The following is a 16,529-nucleotide window of genomic DNA, read 5'->3' on the forward strand; positions in this document are numbered from 1 at the left end:
TCAGCATCTCAATAAGATGGGCTAGGCTCTGGGGCCTGGGGGATGGCCAGACGGAGGCCCCTGGAGTACCAGCAGAAAGTGGATGCAGTGATGCACTGCTCCGGCACATGCTCCCATACCCGACCTGACCCAACTGCTAGCTCTGGATAAATTAAATGTTTTTTTTTCCTCTTCATGACAGACCTGAGGCCTTTTAGTCAAGTAACTCGATATTCCCAATTTTTCCTGTGGAGAATGTAAATTTGTGGTTGGACACTGCTCACTCTGGATACCGGTTTTTCCTTGACAATTACATTAACTTGAATAAGGCTTGGTGGTATATTTCACAATATGAGAACATCTTAACCTTAAATGAACTCCAAACGATAACAAATGAGGACACGTGAGGAGGGAGACATATGAGTTTTACTGGCACGATGACCTTTAGAAGATGCTTGTGTAAAGTAAACGAGCTAATTGAACAGACCTTGGTACGGCATTTGCTTCTGGTTCAATCCTTATGCCACCCTGACAATAAACAATGGGCGTTGTAACATCGACAAGAGCACACTCAAGAACAAGCACAAACATGACAAACTCTGCACGCACCTATCAAGTGGGATTTTTAGACGAAGTTGCCAATTGTCACCAAGGGTGAATGCCAGGGACACATCGGTGTGTAGAGTTAAAATGTTCTCCGATACTGTTACACTTCTTTACTTGGTCAAATAAACAGAGAGCTTCTTATCTCAATTTGGAGATCAATCAGAATCTCCAATAATGAGAAATGTTCATCCATGTGAATGAGGGCAATCTGCGGCAAAAACTGGAGGGGGGAGGGGGTGGTCGGAATAAAAAAAAAGGGGGACAGATTGTAATGTTGGACAATCATTTTTATATTTGTATTAAAGAGAAAAAAACCTGCTGATATAATCAAACAAGTTTAAACATTGGAATACAGTTTGGAGTTTGATAACAGGTATCCATGATGTCATCTCTCACGATTGTACGGTAGGATGATGATGATAATAATAAATCTATTATTATTACAGAACTGATATTTCAATTAAAAATGAAGAAGTCCTTTCTTTCAAGCTTCTGGGTCTCACGATCTGCCATGATCTTTCCTGGGAAAGCCATATTTCCAAGGTGGCCTCCAAAGCCAGTTGCCGATTGGGAATCCTCCATCGTGCAAAGTCCTTCCTCGGCGAACCTGAGCTCCTGACCACAAACAAAGTTTTCGTCCGCAGCCTGATGGAGTACTGATCTCCCCTCTGGGCTGGTGCTCCTGCCTCCCAACTTTCTCGGCTTCACGCTGTAGAAACCAGGGCATTTCGGATCATTGTTATCTCCCTCGATGAGGCTGAGTCTTTTGGTCTCTCTCACTCTCACCTCAGGCAGGTCGGTGGTCTTTCTGTCTTCTTCCATCTCCTCTCCGGTGTCACCCACCCCCCCCTCCACTCTGTCTGTGATATGACCCCCCCCCCCCATATTTCCACAGGGTGCTCAAGGTCTGCCAGAATCCCCCTTCTGCTAAAACTACCAAAATCAAGAATCACTGCTCACCTTCACTCTTTCATTCCTTTTTTTCCCACCTTTGGAACAAACTCTCACACTCTCTCCAATCCCACTCTTCCCTCCAGGCCTTCAAAACAGTTAGTTACCACCACCGCATATCTTCCCCCATCCAAAACCATGATAATTTCTTCCCCCGTTAATCCACCCCAAACCCACCTCCTTCAAATTCCCTGTTGTGTCCATCTTATTTACCCTGTGTATTCTACCCCATCCCTCTCCCTTCCACATATCTCCTCATGTCTCTGTTCCCCAGTTTTTTTTCTTCCCCCCCACCCCCTCTTCTTTCCTGCTCCCCTTGTTGTATGTTATGTGTGTTGGCTGTCACACAAGCCTCGACAATGTATACCCCCAAAAAAAGATATCTTTAATTCCCACTTCATGAGCTAATCATGGCTGCTCATGACCATATAGTTTATGTACAAAGTAAAACTTGATTTGATCATGTGATGTCCACACTGCATTGCAAGCACACAATTTTAAATCTACCTCGTGTACACTTCAGAGAAAATAGCTTTTCGACCTCAAGATCTTCTAAAAACGCAAACCAAATGGGATGTCGTATATTACTCTGTTTTAATATCAAACCGAAATAATACATCTTCATAAACCATCACAACAACGTGGTTATTCTGACATGTTCCCATGATCAGAGGTTCATCTGTGACTCTCTGCCACACCACCCCACACGTGCCAGGCTCCCCGTCAGTTCTCAAACACCCACCCCCACCCCACACACACCTCGCCAAGCTCCCTGTCCCTCCTCAAACATCCAACCCACCTCTAGTGCCAAGCTCCCTATCCATTCTGCAACATCCACCCCTCCCACCTCTCGCGAGCAGCGAACCCCACATCCCTCGCTACGCTCCCCGTCCCTTCTCAAACACCTACCCCCCCACTCCTCACCAACACCCACTTCCCCTCCCAACCCCACATGTACTGTCAATTCTCCAACCCCATATACCTTATTAATTACACGTTTGCACAGGTTGTGAGTACAGGCAGATACACACTTTCACATTGGTAAAAGATACGTTCATACGATCGTAACACAAGTACCCAAAAGCCCAACAAGGATTTCCCGGTTAAGTCCATGTCCCCAAAGGCCCGATGTTTTGGATGACTTTAATCGCACAAATAGAAATAATAATGCTCAGTAAAGTGTTGTGTTTTCGATTCCAAAAATCTGAAAAACTAGAAATTGTTTACACCAGTGAGTCAGAGCTCGAATGTGACTGCAAGATCAGCAAACAGAGGGAAACAAAGTTTAATAAATACAGAAGAGAAAAAGGATTCAGAAACAAAAAGCACAAAAAGAGAAGAGAACGATGGCACTGACAGCAGGAGCAGCAGCGACAGTGACAATGACAGCAGGAGTGACAGTCACGGGGGAGCAGCAGCGACAGTGATAATGACAGTGATGGGGGAGCGGCAGCGACAGTGACAGTGACGGCGGAGCGGCAGCGACAGTGATAATGACAGTGATGGGGGAGCGATAGCGACAGTGACTGTGACGGGGGAGCGGCAGCAACAGTGATAATGACAGTGATGGGGGAGCGATAGCGACAGTGACAGTGACGGGGGAGCGGCAGCGACAGTGATAATGACAGTGATGGGGGAGCGATAGCGACAGTGACAGTGACGGGGGAGCGGCAGCGACAGTGATAATGACAGCAGGAGTGACAGTCATGGGGGAGCGGCAGCGACAGCGATAGTGACAGTGATGGGGGAGCGGCAGCGACAGCGATCGTGACAGTGATGGGGGAGCGGCAGCGACCGTGACAGTGATGGGGGAGCGGCAGCGACAGCGATCGTGACAGTGATGGGGGAGCGGCAGCGACAGCGATCGTGACAGTGATGGGGGAGCGACAGCGACAGCGATCGTGACAGTGATGGGGGAGCGGCAGCGACGGGGGAGCGGCAGCAACGTGGGAGCGGCAGCGACAGCGACAGCGACAGTGACGGGGGAGCGGAAGCGACAGCGACAGTGACGGGGGAGCGGAAGCGACAGCGACAGTGACGGGGGAGCGGAAGCGACAGCGACAGTGACGGGGGAGCGGAAGCGACAGCGACAGTGACGGGGGAGCGGAAGCGACAGCGACAGTGACGGGGGAGCGGAAGCGACAGCGACAGTGACGGGGGAGCGGCAGCGACAGTGATGGGGGAGCGGCAGCGACAGTGACAGGGTAGCGGCAGCGACAGCGACAGTGACGGGGGAGCGGCAGCGACAGCGACGGGGGAGCGGCAGCGACAGTGACGGGGTAGCGGCAGCGACAGCGACAGTGACGGGGGAGCGGCAGCGACAGCGACGGGGGAGCGGCAGCGACAGTGACGGGGGAGCGGCAGCGACAGTGACGGGGGAGCGGCAGGGACAGTGACGGGGTAGCGGCAGCGACAGCGACGGTGACGGGGGAGCGACAGCGACGGGGGAGCAACAGCGACGGGGGAGCGACAGCGACAGTGACAGTGACAGTGACCGGAAAGCGACAGCGACAGTGATGGGGGGAGCGACAGAGTGAGTGACGCAGGGAGCGACGGAGGGAGCAACCGAACCGAGAATGCATGTCAATGCGTCGAATGAATGCTCCATACTACCTCCATGAACGGTTCAGCATTTTAACCTGAGCTAGTCGCTTACTCAATATGGCTGCCAAACAGAGAGAGACCGATACCACAGATATGAGAATAAAATCAAAATCATCTTTGAGGATGTCAAACATCTTGGACGGATGAACACGTGTTGAGAACAAGTCCAATCCATAGGCAATGACCTAGTGGAGTAGAAAGAATTGATGAATAAATGAAGCAACACTTCAAAATGAAATAAATCAATGAATGATTACACATGGATGGGTAATTACTAAAAGAGCAAACAGAAAAATGTTTCTCTTCACTTGAAATCAGAGGGTTGGATGAGTGGACATGGGAAAAGGGGGGAGTTGGGAGAGTGGGTTGTATGAGGGGAAAAGTGATGAGGGGTGGGAAGCGAGGTGGACAGAGAAGCAAAGGAATTTGGGAAGTTGGGGGAGAGGACCAACATTTCCAACAGGGACACACCAAGCAAGTAGATTCCAGACCAGTGACCGCTGTGTGTAGACCCCTCACTGCAGCCACAGTCTGGTTATAGTTGATAAACCATTCTGTGGGAAGAGGAAGCTCTGGGCTGTATGGAATCAGGCCTTCCTCCCTTTTTTGAATCAATGAGGGAGGTGTGGGATGAAGAGAGAAAGAACGAAAGAATATATAAAGAGAAATGCATTCGTTTGAATGAAACCATTTCTTCATGCATACAACAGAGTTTAACCACCAAGGAAATCAATCCTCCTTCCAAGGTTGGTGCACAAGGATTCAAATTTTTAAAAAATGGTTTATTGTTCATAAAAAATGACCCCATCCATGAGGCATTTCCACAAAAGTCCTTTGATGTTCTATTTATATTAAAACATTCGCAGACCAAGCACTCGTGGGATCTTCTTTGGCATGAAAACCGATTCTAAAAAGGATTCCTCTCAAGTTACAGATCTGACGATAGCCTGATCCCATATGCCATGTGCTCCATGCAGCACACTCGCCATGCCCACACATACGAATACATGTGCATTTACCCACTCAGAGTCTAAAATATTACAATGAGGAAGTAAATTGTGATGCTGGTGGACCCTGCTCTTGTGCCCTAAACGTTTCCTTGGATAAGGTGACAAAATCATCCAGCAAACCTACCGAATCCATTTCCTTGATTAGCTACAGGAAGAGGTTCATTCCTTCAAACCTTTAGAAATCACGATCAGCCACAAACCTCTCCTGGAGAGGCCACATATAGGAGATCATCTCCAAAGGCACCTGTGGACTGGCCATCCTCATTTGTGCCGAGTCATTCCTCTACAAAGCTGAACTTCAACTCGTAGTCTACAAGGCCTTTGCACGTGGTTCACATAGAGTTATCTCTCCTGTGGCCTGGTGCCTCCGTTTCGCACCTGTCCCTCTCTCTCCTGGGTAATGTAAAATCCAAAGTTTTTTTTCATAGATACTGTGTCCCATCATTAGTGTTCCCCATAAAGAAGCAGAGGCACGTGGCTAGTTGCTCTCTTATCGCAGACAGGATCAAGTCCCTGAGTCAGTGCAATCCCATTCTACCCTCGAAAAAAAAAAGAAAAAAAAGAAAAAGAAAAAAAAAGGGCAACAGGACCTATAGTCCAACTGGGCTCTGGTCTAATGTTGTAACCCAACTTTGGAAGCATTCTGACTGGTGGGTCTGGAGGGGAAGGTTTTTGAAGGAATTTCCACGATTTTACCAAAACTTGACGAAGTTGGCCATTTTGACACACTTCCGGTCACGTGATCGGCATGACATCCGCAATTTAATTAACATTCCTACTGTGGCCTAATGTTGAAACCCAAATGGTAGCATTTGGACTAGTGGGTCGGGAGAAGAATATTTTTGAAGAAATTTACGAAGTCGGTCATTTTGACCTCAATAAAGTCATGTGACCGGAACGAGCTTTCCAATTCCTGCTACCAGTCAGGAGAGGAACGTTTCTGCCAAATTTCAGCCGGATCGGCCCGACAGTTTGGCCGGAGACGTTGAAATAGGAGACGAACGGACATACGGACGGAGCATGATGACAATACCTTATCTGGATTCCAGATAAGCTAAAAATTAAGCTCCTTCACTTATCTAAGGAGTTTGAAGGTGCAACCAACAAGGCAACCATGAAGACCAAGGTGCTTCCCAAAGTCAGATAAAGTGGTGGAGAAGCACACTTCAGGAGCGAGTTATAAGAAGATTTCAAAGTCACTTTGGTTTGGTGAAATCCATCATTAAGAAGTGGAAAACGTATCGTAACATCAAGACTACCCAGATCAGGTCGCCCATCCAATCGCAGCAGCCCGACAAGCAGGAAAATGGTTTGGGATGTCACTGTAAATCCAACAATGACTTTGAAAGATCTGCAAGGCTCTATGTCTGAAGTTGGGGGTGGGGGGGGGGGTCAGTGTTTATCAACCAACAACATCCCTTCCCTTCACAAAGCTGGCCTCTATGGACAGCTGGCAAGAAAGAAGCAATTACTGAAAAAGATGTATCTGAAAGCTCACACTGAGTTTGTGAAAAAGCATCTTAATGATACTGCAGGCATGTGGAGAGAAGTTTTGTAGTCAGACGAGACAAATATTTGAACTTTTAGTTCCAAATTCAAAGCAATATGTTTGGCGCAAGCTGAACACTGCAAATCGCCCAGTCAACACCATCCCTCCTGTCAAGCATGGTGGTGGCAGCATCATGTTATGGGGATGCTTTTCATCAGCAGGGACTGGCAAGCTTGTCAGGATAGAAGGGAGAATGGACGGTGCAAAGTACAGGAGAATCCTTGATGAAATCTGCGTGAGTCAGCCATGAACCTGAAACTGGGTAGGAGATTCACGTTTCAGCAGGACAATGATCCGAAGCACAAAGATAAAGCCACACTGGAGTGGCTGAATAAGAATAAAATAAATGTTCTTGAGTGGCACAGTCAAAGTCCTGACTTGAACCCAATTGAACATTTATTGTGAGACTTGAAGATCGTAATCCATCGATGATCCCCATCACACTTGGCAGAACGAGAACAATTTTCACGTGAACAATGGACAAATATTTCACCAACTCACTGTACAAAGCTGGTAGAGACCTACCCAAAAACACTCATAGCAGTCATTGCTGTAAAAGGTTCTTCTACCAAGTACTGACCTAAAGGGCTGAATACCTTTACAACCAGTCAATTTTGATTTACCCTCACCAAAGGAGAGGGTATTGCATTTGGGTCCGTTTGTCTGTCTGTCTGTCTGTCTGTCTGTCTGTCTGTTTGTCTATCCACACAGAACTTTTGTGTTTTTCTCCGCAACCGCTTGTCAGATTGAGGCAAAATTTTCACCATCGGTGCGACTACTCATGTAGAATGTTTTTATGATAATTATGACATCATAGGTCACGTGGTGTGCCAGCCATATTGGAAAAACTTCGGATCCTCTGTATTTCTGAAACCGCACAAAGTTAAAAATTGAAACTTGGCAAACAGCAAGTACTCATGGGGAATGAGTGATTTTTTTAATGACGTCATAGATGCACTCATAATGATGTCATAATTGCATAAGTAGAACGCTACATCCGAACAGTATGAAATTTTTTGAGGCTCATCTAGGGATAAAATTGTCCACAGAAAGAAAAATTCATGACGTCATCAGTCACGTGATTCGGCAGCCATATTGCTTAAAAATATATAAAATTAAATAATGAAAAAACCCTTCAAAATCTTCTTCTCTTAAGTGGCTGAACAGATCAAGGCAAAACTTTATATGTATGACTGCCTATCCATGAGGAACAAAAGGTTCACACACATGTCATTGGTCACATGGTTTGGCAGCCATGTTGCATTTACCCTAAAACCCATAATAAAAAAAACTTCCAGAAAGACTGGACAAATCGAGGGGAAACTTCACATAAGTGTTCCCCAAGCCATGGGTGTACAAGTGGCACATAGCAAGTACACCTCATGGGGAATGTGTGGTATTTTTATGACATCATAGGTGCCTTCATTATGATGTCATAATTGCATATGTAGAACGCTACATCTGATGAGGATAAAAAATTTTGAGGGTCATCTTGGGATAAAATGGTCCACAAAATTTTTTGATGACGTCACCGGTCACGTGATTCGGCAGCCATATTGTTTTTTTGTTTGTATTTTTTTTTACCTTAAAAGAAAATCTTCTCTGAAATGGCTGAAAAGATCGAGGCAAAACTTTACACATATGACCGCCTATTCATGAGTATCAAAAGGGTCACAGATATGAAGTCATTGCTCACATGGTTTGGCAGCCATATTGGATTTACTCTAAAACCTATAACAAATACACCACTCAAAAGAAGTCTTGGTGAGGGTTTGCAATCTCCGATTGCTCTTTTTCTTGTTTGTACACGTTTTAACAGGTATTCCTGACATGTAATCTCCTTCAACTATAACAGTGTTTAGTTTGATCTCTTCAGTTATGAATAAAAAAGGTCATTTGGAAAAATTGTTTTGACATCATTCATAATCCTTACAATAATTAACGGACCGGTGTGTGTTTGTTACTTACGAAATCTAAAGATTTCGTAAGTATATTGATGACTTCCGTTTCTGTTTGTTTGTTTGTTTGTTACTTACGAAATCTAAAGATTTCGTAAGTATATTGATGACTTCCGTTTCTGTTTGTTTGTTTGTTAGTTTGTTACTTATGAAATCTAAAGATTTCGTAAGTATATTGATGCCTTCCGTTTCTGTTTGTTTGTTAGTTTGTTTGTTTGTTTGTCGGCACGATAACTCGAGAACGGAAGAAGCTACCAATGTCAAATTACACCACGTGATTCAGGAGGGTGATGGCTAGTGCTGATTAGATTTTGGTCAAAATCGGTCAAAGGGCAAGGTCACAGTGAGGTCAAACATAATTCCGTAAATTCACGTGGAGAAATGGAGTATTTTTGCTTCGCTCGACGTTACGACTCCATTTTAACTTCGATTTTAATTTTGTCTTCGGTTTTTGCGATCGCTTAGGACGCTTAATACTCGGTTGCAGAAATTCTGGTAAAAATCGGATGTTTTGGAGACGTTTTAAGATTGTATAAAAAAATATTTCACTCGACGCGTCACGGGTCGTCCCATGATGCAGTGCGCTCGAGCAGACGCGTCGTTGAGTTACGTTAAGGTATAATTGCGTGGAGAAATGGAGATTTTTGCTTCGGTCGACGTCATGATTTTTGATGGTTTGATCCAGAATCATCGTAGAAACTTCTGGTTTGCGTCGCTACCTTCTCGAGAGACAGCTTTTCTTAGACAAGGTCAGAGGTCAAGTTGATGATTTCGTAAGTACCAGTCTATGACTGGTTGTTTGTTTGTTTGTTATGCTACTTCTCCTACAGTTCTGGGCCAATTACATCCAGACTTGCTACAGGGAATCAGCATGACCGAAATGAATGTATAGGTGTTTTTTTTTAATCTTTGCCAGTGGTTTTGGGGAGGGGGCTGCAAATTCTGCATGTAAATGTGTATCGTGTCGCACTGCCTCCAGGTGGGGGAGGGTATTACAAGCCTCCACCATTTCCAGTGCAGAATTCCTGTCCCCACGTTTTCCAGTGCAATGAGGAATTTTGAAGTATAAGCAGAAGGTATGTTTTTGCTTCATGCACGTAACCTGGGTTATTTATTTATTTTCGCCTGTACAGAGATGTCAGTTGCCGACACACCACCCAAATAAAGATATGCACCAGAAGAATGTGTTGCATGCCTTGAACAAGATCACCCGTAGGGTGGGAACTCTGCTTGTTTATCTAAATGTGGCATTATTGGTAGGGGGTGAATACTTTTGCAAGAACACCATCTCAACTACAACCTGTCGGCATTGTCACTACCCTTTCAGACAGATGGTAGTTGTCTCATCAGCCAGATGTGTGACCAGATCAATTTGCTTATATCAGGTAACTGCTTTTGATATGCATAAAAGCGTGTGTGTGTTTTTTCTAACCAAAATAAATGGAGCCCTTCATTCATTGGCTTCACAACGGTTAAGCCGTTAATAGATATGGGCAAAAGAGCGTATGCTAAACAAACTCACAAAGCATTTAACAACTGGTTTCAAACTGTGGAACTCATCAACTTGCAGCCATTTAAAGAAAACAACAGGGGATTCTGTATTTACCGATACATTCTTGATTGATTAAGATTGGAAAGAGTGGAAGGAATCACTATGGTGTGGTGCTTAAAGATCAAGTACCAACGAGTAGTTGGAGGGAAAGACTAGTACAAGAGATTGAACTGAACAATGACCCTACCTCGATTGTTCTCCTGGAACTTCGGGCCTTCGAGGATCAAGGAATGCTTTCGGTAAGGAAACGATTCCTCCTGATTGCAACGCAACTGGGGAGATGAAAATAATGATGAGATAAGATCATGCTTGGAAATCAACAACCAAGTGATTGCGATGGTAACAAGTACCAAACGACATATAAAACAAATCATGTCTTTCAGCAATCTGCATTCTCCATCTTCCTCACCCCCACTTCTGGTGCCAAAGATGCAACAGGATGATCCATGACACAAAATAAGGGAAGGGTAAAAATGGCAAAGAGAGAGAGAGAAGAGAGGAGAGGAGAGGAGAGGAGAGGATAAGGGTAAAGAGGGAGAGAGAGAGGATAAGGGTAAAGAGGGAGAGAGAGGATAAGGATAAAGAGGGAGAGAGAGGATAAGGGTAAAGAGGGAGAGAGAGGATAAGGGTAAAGAGGGAGAGAGAGTATAAGGGTAAAGAGGGAGAGAGAGGATAAGGGTAAAGAGGGAGAGAGAGGATAAGGGTAAAGAGGGAAAGAGAGGATAAGGGTAAAGAGGGAGAGAGGACAGGGGTAAAGAGGGAGAGAGGATCGGGGTAAAGAGGGAGAGAGGACAATGGTATAGAGGGAGAGAGGATCGGGGTAAAGAGGGAGAGAGGACAATGGTAAAGAGGGAGAGAGGATAAAGGTAAAAAGGGAGAGAGGATAAAGGTAAAAAGGGAGAGAGGATAAAGGTAAAAAGGGAGAGAGGATAAGGGTAAAAGGGGAAAGAGGAGGAAAGTACAGGAGAGAGAAGATAAGTGTCCAGGAGAAAGGGGGAGAGAGTGTGCATGAGAGGGAGAGGCAGAGGGTGAGGGTACAAGAGGGAGGGAGGGTATAAGAGAAAGAGAGAGCGAGCGAGTGCGCGAGCGCAGCAATGCTTCTTTTTTCATACCAAAGAAAAAAAATGGAGTCAGGGTCAGAATATTGAAATAGGGGTTCTCCCACACCACGTACAACCATCGATTTTTCTTTTTTTTCTTATTCTTCTTTGGATTATCACAATGGAATTTCTCCCATCCCTCATTCATGGCACACCTCTTCATATTCTCTCACCGAGTATGTGGCGGCTGGTGATGCCCCGCTCAGTAAGCGTGACCTGGAGTGGACCGGCTCGTCCTGGTAGCACATAGGCCTGCTGGAGCGCCAATGGTCCAGCGAATGGTCGCTCCAGTGAGCTGAATGCAGTTTCATTGTGCCGTGCAATACCTTCATACAGCTCTAGTATCCACAACTCACTACGACGGGCCTTGGGGTTCCAATACAAGACCTGGAATGAAATATGCATGCAAAAACCAATTTATTGTGACTATGGGAATCCTTAATTTGTATGAAAAGTAAGATACGAAACAAATATTACAGGAGCAACATGTTGAAAAAAAACAATACAACCCACAAATGGTGAAGCTTTTATGAAGATGAACAAAATACAAATACGAGGAAAGTTGGGAGGTTGTGAACTCCTCTTTGAGCCAATTTAATTCCAAGCACAACTGCAAAATGTCTTTCTGATGCATTGAAGGCAGGATATTGCATCAATGAGTATACAATCATTGAAAGCAAATGTTAAGCCGGCTGCCCTCTGTGCTTTGAAAGCAAGCTATAATCAATCAAAATATAACCCCAACAACAAACAGTGGCAAAATGCAAGGTGTGTCACCACCAAACCAAGTTTACCACCAGCCAGTTCTCCGTGTGCACAAGGCGCAGGGGGGAACGTGCCCGACGGAGCGTGACCGAGTACACCACCCTCCCAGTCACTCCATCCAGCAGGTACAGCATGACGGATGCCTTGTCCGGCTGGTTTTCGGCCACCTGCATCGCCACGGCTACTAAATGGGGGTTCACGTACTGTGGAGGGTGAGAGATACGAGTGCGTGGGCAACTGAGTTCAACAAATGGGGAAAACTGGGAGATGCAAGAAGTGTGGACGTTTTTTGTGGCAGTCTCACCTTGTAAAGGACACTGCGATCGCCGAGTACTCTTCCCTGGGAGTGTACCGTTTCGCCTGGATGCTTTCCAGCCACTTCCAATACCTTGTGTCCCTCTGGAATGGCCACTTCCCAAATGTGGTGTGCCTTCATGCCCTGCACATGAGAGAACTTTTCAAATTAGGTACAACTCTCCAGGAAGGAAATTGGTGCCATTGTTTGAACCGAAGAGAACAGTAACACAACTTGAGAATGAATGCAAAAAATATTTCAGGAAAGGAATGAATTTTTTTTTTTTAACCTTCAGAAACTGGAAGCCACAGATCGAGCGATGAGCTGGATCGACGATGTAGAAAAATATGGAAGAAGCCATCAAGTCAATCAGGGAGTGAAAGGAAGAGCTCGAAGGAAAGCAGGAAACCTGAAAAGGGAGAAATTAATGAAGGTCGTGGAGAGAATATGTGAAAATGAAGAAAAATTGGTGAAGATTACGTGTTGAACAATGAGCAGCATAGCAGCATGGGAGGTATTACAATGGAAGGACATCACAGGGAGTTTGTTGGTGCAGGAGACAAAAAAAAACACATGGAGAGAGAGAGGTTTTCTAACCAATATGATATCGAATGCTCAACGGCCATATGATATGCAGCATATATATATATATATATATATATATATATATATATATATATATATATATATATATATATATATATATATATATATATATATATATATACACACATATACACAGTAGCCTCGGCGAAAGTCGGCAGTGTGTAACTCGTCACTTCGCCTAAGTCGGCAGCGTCAAAAAGTCCCGAATTTATCTCATGTTAAATCGCTTTGAATAAAGGGTCATCCCTCTGTAAGTCGTCATCTCTAAGTCGTCACTTCGTCTAAGTCGTCAGATGTTGTCTGTTCCCGCGTAATGGAAACTCAAGTAAATTACCACTCCTAACTCGTCACACGGAACTGCTGCCTCGTGAGAAGCCCGATTTCATGGAATCGTGATGCTCGCTCATTGGTTTACACCGTCAGTGATAGGCTATTTATAACTGTGTACACACGTTGATCGCACTGCAGGCAGGACAATGGCGACTAAGTGTAAGCTTACAACTAAAACCTACCAAGAAAAATACGACATTATCCAGTTTTGCGAGGCAAACCCACTGATGAAGAAAACAGCCATAGATGAGAAGTTGGACATCAAACGGCAGACATTGAATGATATCTTGAAGAATAAGGGCAATATATTTGGACAAGTGGAGAAGATCGTGAGGCCGGTGGTAAGTGTGAAACGTGTGAAATGTGTGTCCTTTGAAGATGTCGATGATGCGCTCATCATCTGGTTTCGGCAAATGTCGGCTCAGCCAAATATTCGGTTGGACGGTGAAATGTTGCTGCTGAAGGCATGTAAATTCGCTGCAGACCTCGGGCATGATGATGCCGAGACCTTGCCGATGCACTGGATCGACAGATTCAAAGTGAGGTGGGGAATCGGCAAGGTCAAGAGGTGCGGCGAATCAGGCAGCGTGGATTCGCCGATACTGTCTGGATGTGATGCGCCGATACTATCTTTTGGTGGAGGATTGCCCAGACAACATAATGGAATACAATGACCGATTTGAGTCCTTTCTCATGCACCAGATGCCCAAGAGTTTGAGGCAGTCAAACATAACGGATTACTTCGCGAAGGAGTAAATGATCAATCGAGCTTAGTGCTGAAGTGCGATCATGGTTTTACATTGGCTTGTTTTGTACATTACCGCACTCACTCACACATAGGCATTGAGTGGTAATCATCACCACGATGACTGTGTGTCATGTAATTTGTCACCATACCATCACCGATGGTATATGAGTTGTCTTACAGTTGTTCATTATCTTTACTTTTGATAAACTGATTCATGAATTCCATCTTTGCTTGATCACTTTCCAACTCACCAATGAACCCCCACCTATGCCTCGAGGATTGTGTTTTCCTTTTGGTATAATAGCCGGCTCTCACACATATGTGTCCAGGCCACGCGCGACTTCATCCTTCACCCCACAGACATCATGAATGTTTGCATATGCGTAAGTCGTCACATTTCTAAGTCGTCACTTTTTTCTCGGTCCCGATGATGACGACTTATGCCTAGTCTACTGTATATATATATATATATATATATATATATATATATATATATATATATATATATATATATATATATATATATATATATATATATATATATATATATATATATATATATATATATATATATATATATATATATATATATATATAGTTACGGCTGTGGAAATTCACAGAACACCATATAGGTTCCTTAGATCAGTTATCCCAGTAAGTCTGTGTTCAGTTAGATTTCCCCACTGTTGTTTAATGGGTTTATTCGTGTTCACCGGGCTGTGACCCTTTGAGATAGTGGTTTTCTTTATCTATCGTTATTTTGAACCACCATTGCAACAAACCTCCACGCCATCAACCACCACCATCTTGGCCACTACGCCCACTTGCGAACGCCATCCTCCACGGACCACGCTACAACCCCCTTTCTGCGTCGGAAACCGTCCAAGAACGCGAGGAAGGAAGCAAGAGGGATCTCCGATGGCGCGCGGCTTCTACCGCATGATTTTCTCGCCTGATTTTCCCGCCTATTTTCCCCCACGCTTGGTGTGGGGGAAGTGCGATCCAAGCCGGGGGTCAAAGGTGAGAAAAGGTGGGGGCCTCTTTTTGGGGGAATAATTCCTTGGACCTGAGCCAAAACCGACTTCCCCCGTCCCCCGCACAGCGCGCGGGGAGGGGGCGAGAGGGCACGCCCCTTTTCGGGAGGCTTCTCGAAACGCCTCGAAGGGAGGTGGAGCCGAAAATGGGGTGGAGCGAAGGGCGGAGCCCCGCGCTATAAAGGGAGGACCATACGCGAAGCTCGACGCTCTCTGAGAGATCTCCCTGTGGTTCATGACTCTCTTCCCCTGTCTCCCGGTGGTCCATGCCCTGCTGCTTCTTCCGGCTCGTGGTACACTCGCCTGCCTTTGATGGTCCGGTGCTCGTGCTTCCTGTGGTTCAGCGCTCCTAGGGTGGTTCAGCTGTTCCTGTGGTCGGGGTCCAGTCGAGGGCCCGTGCATCGGGGACGCGGATGGAAGGCGCAGCTCTGCCGGCTGTGTGGTGTGGACCTGCGCGTCCGGATATAAAGGTCCCCGGACCCCGTCTACCTCCCTGCCTATGGGGAGGTCTTTCCTTTTGTTTTTGTATGCATGCTGTGGCGACGTGTCCTGTTAAGTAACGACTGTATAAGTGACTGTGCTTGTAAATAATAATTATAGTCGGTCGTATTGCTTTTGCATTCTATTTGTTACTTGTACATTGCATGACTGCCCTTGGTTGTGTTGTGCTGCATAGTGAATAAATGTCCTTGTGTGCAATGTACCCCGTTCGTCGTGTCCTATTTCCCTTTTGAAAAGCCATCTTGCATCGTTGAATGAGTCGTGGGTTTTGAACGCCCGGTAAAGAGAATCGGATCCGTTGAGGGTGGCGATAACACCGCTCGGTTATCACTGTAGTACGGAACGGAACGCTTAAGCAGTTGGTGTCCCAGGCCGACCTGCGGTGCAGCCCCTCGGTAGGTTACCCGCGCGGGTACTTTGGTATATCGACATTCGGCGATTCACCCCATTTCACGCGGGTAGAATGCGGACTGGGCTGTGGTGAGGTTAAACCCCCAGCCGTGACTGGTTCCTGGCGCTAGTTCCAGGAGGGTCACGACTGAATTGTCCGTCCGGTGGGCGACGCGGTTGCGATTGGAGTTACGCGGCCGATCGCGAATTCATAACAATATATATATATATATATATATATATATATATATATATATATATATATATATGTATATATATATATATATATATATATATATATTGTTGTGGATTTTCACCCGCCCAGCATGCAGGCGACCGCCTTTAGCTAGATAGTGGCCGCGCGCGCCCACCGGACGAGCAATCTCATCGCAGCTTTTCGGATCAACGCCGAAACCCAGCTACGGGTGTTGTTAACCGCACCATAAACCAGCCAACTCTTCTGTCCACGCGCTACAGGGTCGATCGCCAAATTGTCGATGTACCTAATTATTCGCGCAGACAGAAATGCCGGGGATTTACACCTCAACGGA

At 45.5% G+C, this 16,529-nt stretch overlaps 1 protein-coding gene across 1 annotated transcript in view; it reads right to left on the reverse strand.

The window, feature by feature from the left end:
• Window positions 1–2,113: 2,113 nt before the first annotated feature.
• The window catches only part of EMC1 (ER membrane protein complex subunit 1), a 49,793-nt gene continuing 35,377 nt past the window's right edge, over window positions 2,114–16,529 (reverse strand). The window contains exons 15-21 of the mRNA XM_085844958.1: window positions 12,659–12,778; window positions 12,379–12,513; window positions 12,104–12,277; window positions 11,483–11,696; window positions 10,397–10,481; window positions 4,612–4,741; window positions 2,114–4,325 (exon numbers count right to left, since the gene is read on the reverse strand). Of these exons, the coding sequence (XP_085701084.1) occupies window positions 4,146–4,325; window positions 4,612–4,741; window positions 10,397–10,481; window positions 11,483–11,696; window positions 12,104–12,277; window positions 12,379–12,513; window positions 12,659–12,778 (1,038 nt within the window). The 3' untranslated portion in view covers window positions 2,114–4,145. The remainder of the gene's footprint in view (window positions 4,326–4,611; window positions 4,742–10,396; window positions 10,482–11,482; window positions 11,697–12,103; window positions 12,278–12,378; window positions 12,514–12,658; window positions 12,779–16,529) is intronic.

The sequence above is a fragment of the Eptatretus burgeri genome, chromosome 11 (assembly GCF_056783735.1).
Source record: "Eptatretus burgeri isolate ZD-2024b chromosome 11, Ebu_testis_v1, whole genome shotgun sequence".
NCBI lineage: Eukaryota > Metazoa > Chordata > Myxini > Myxiniformes > Myxinidae > Eptatretus > Eptatretus burgeri.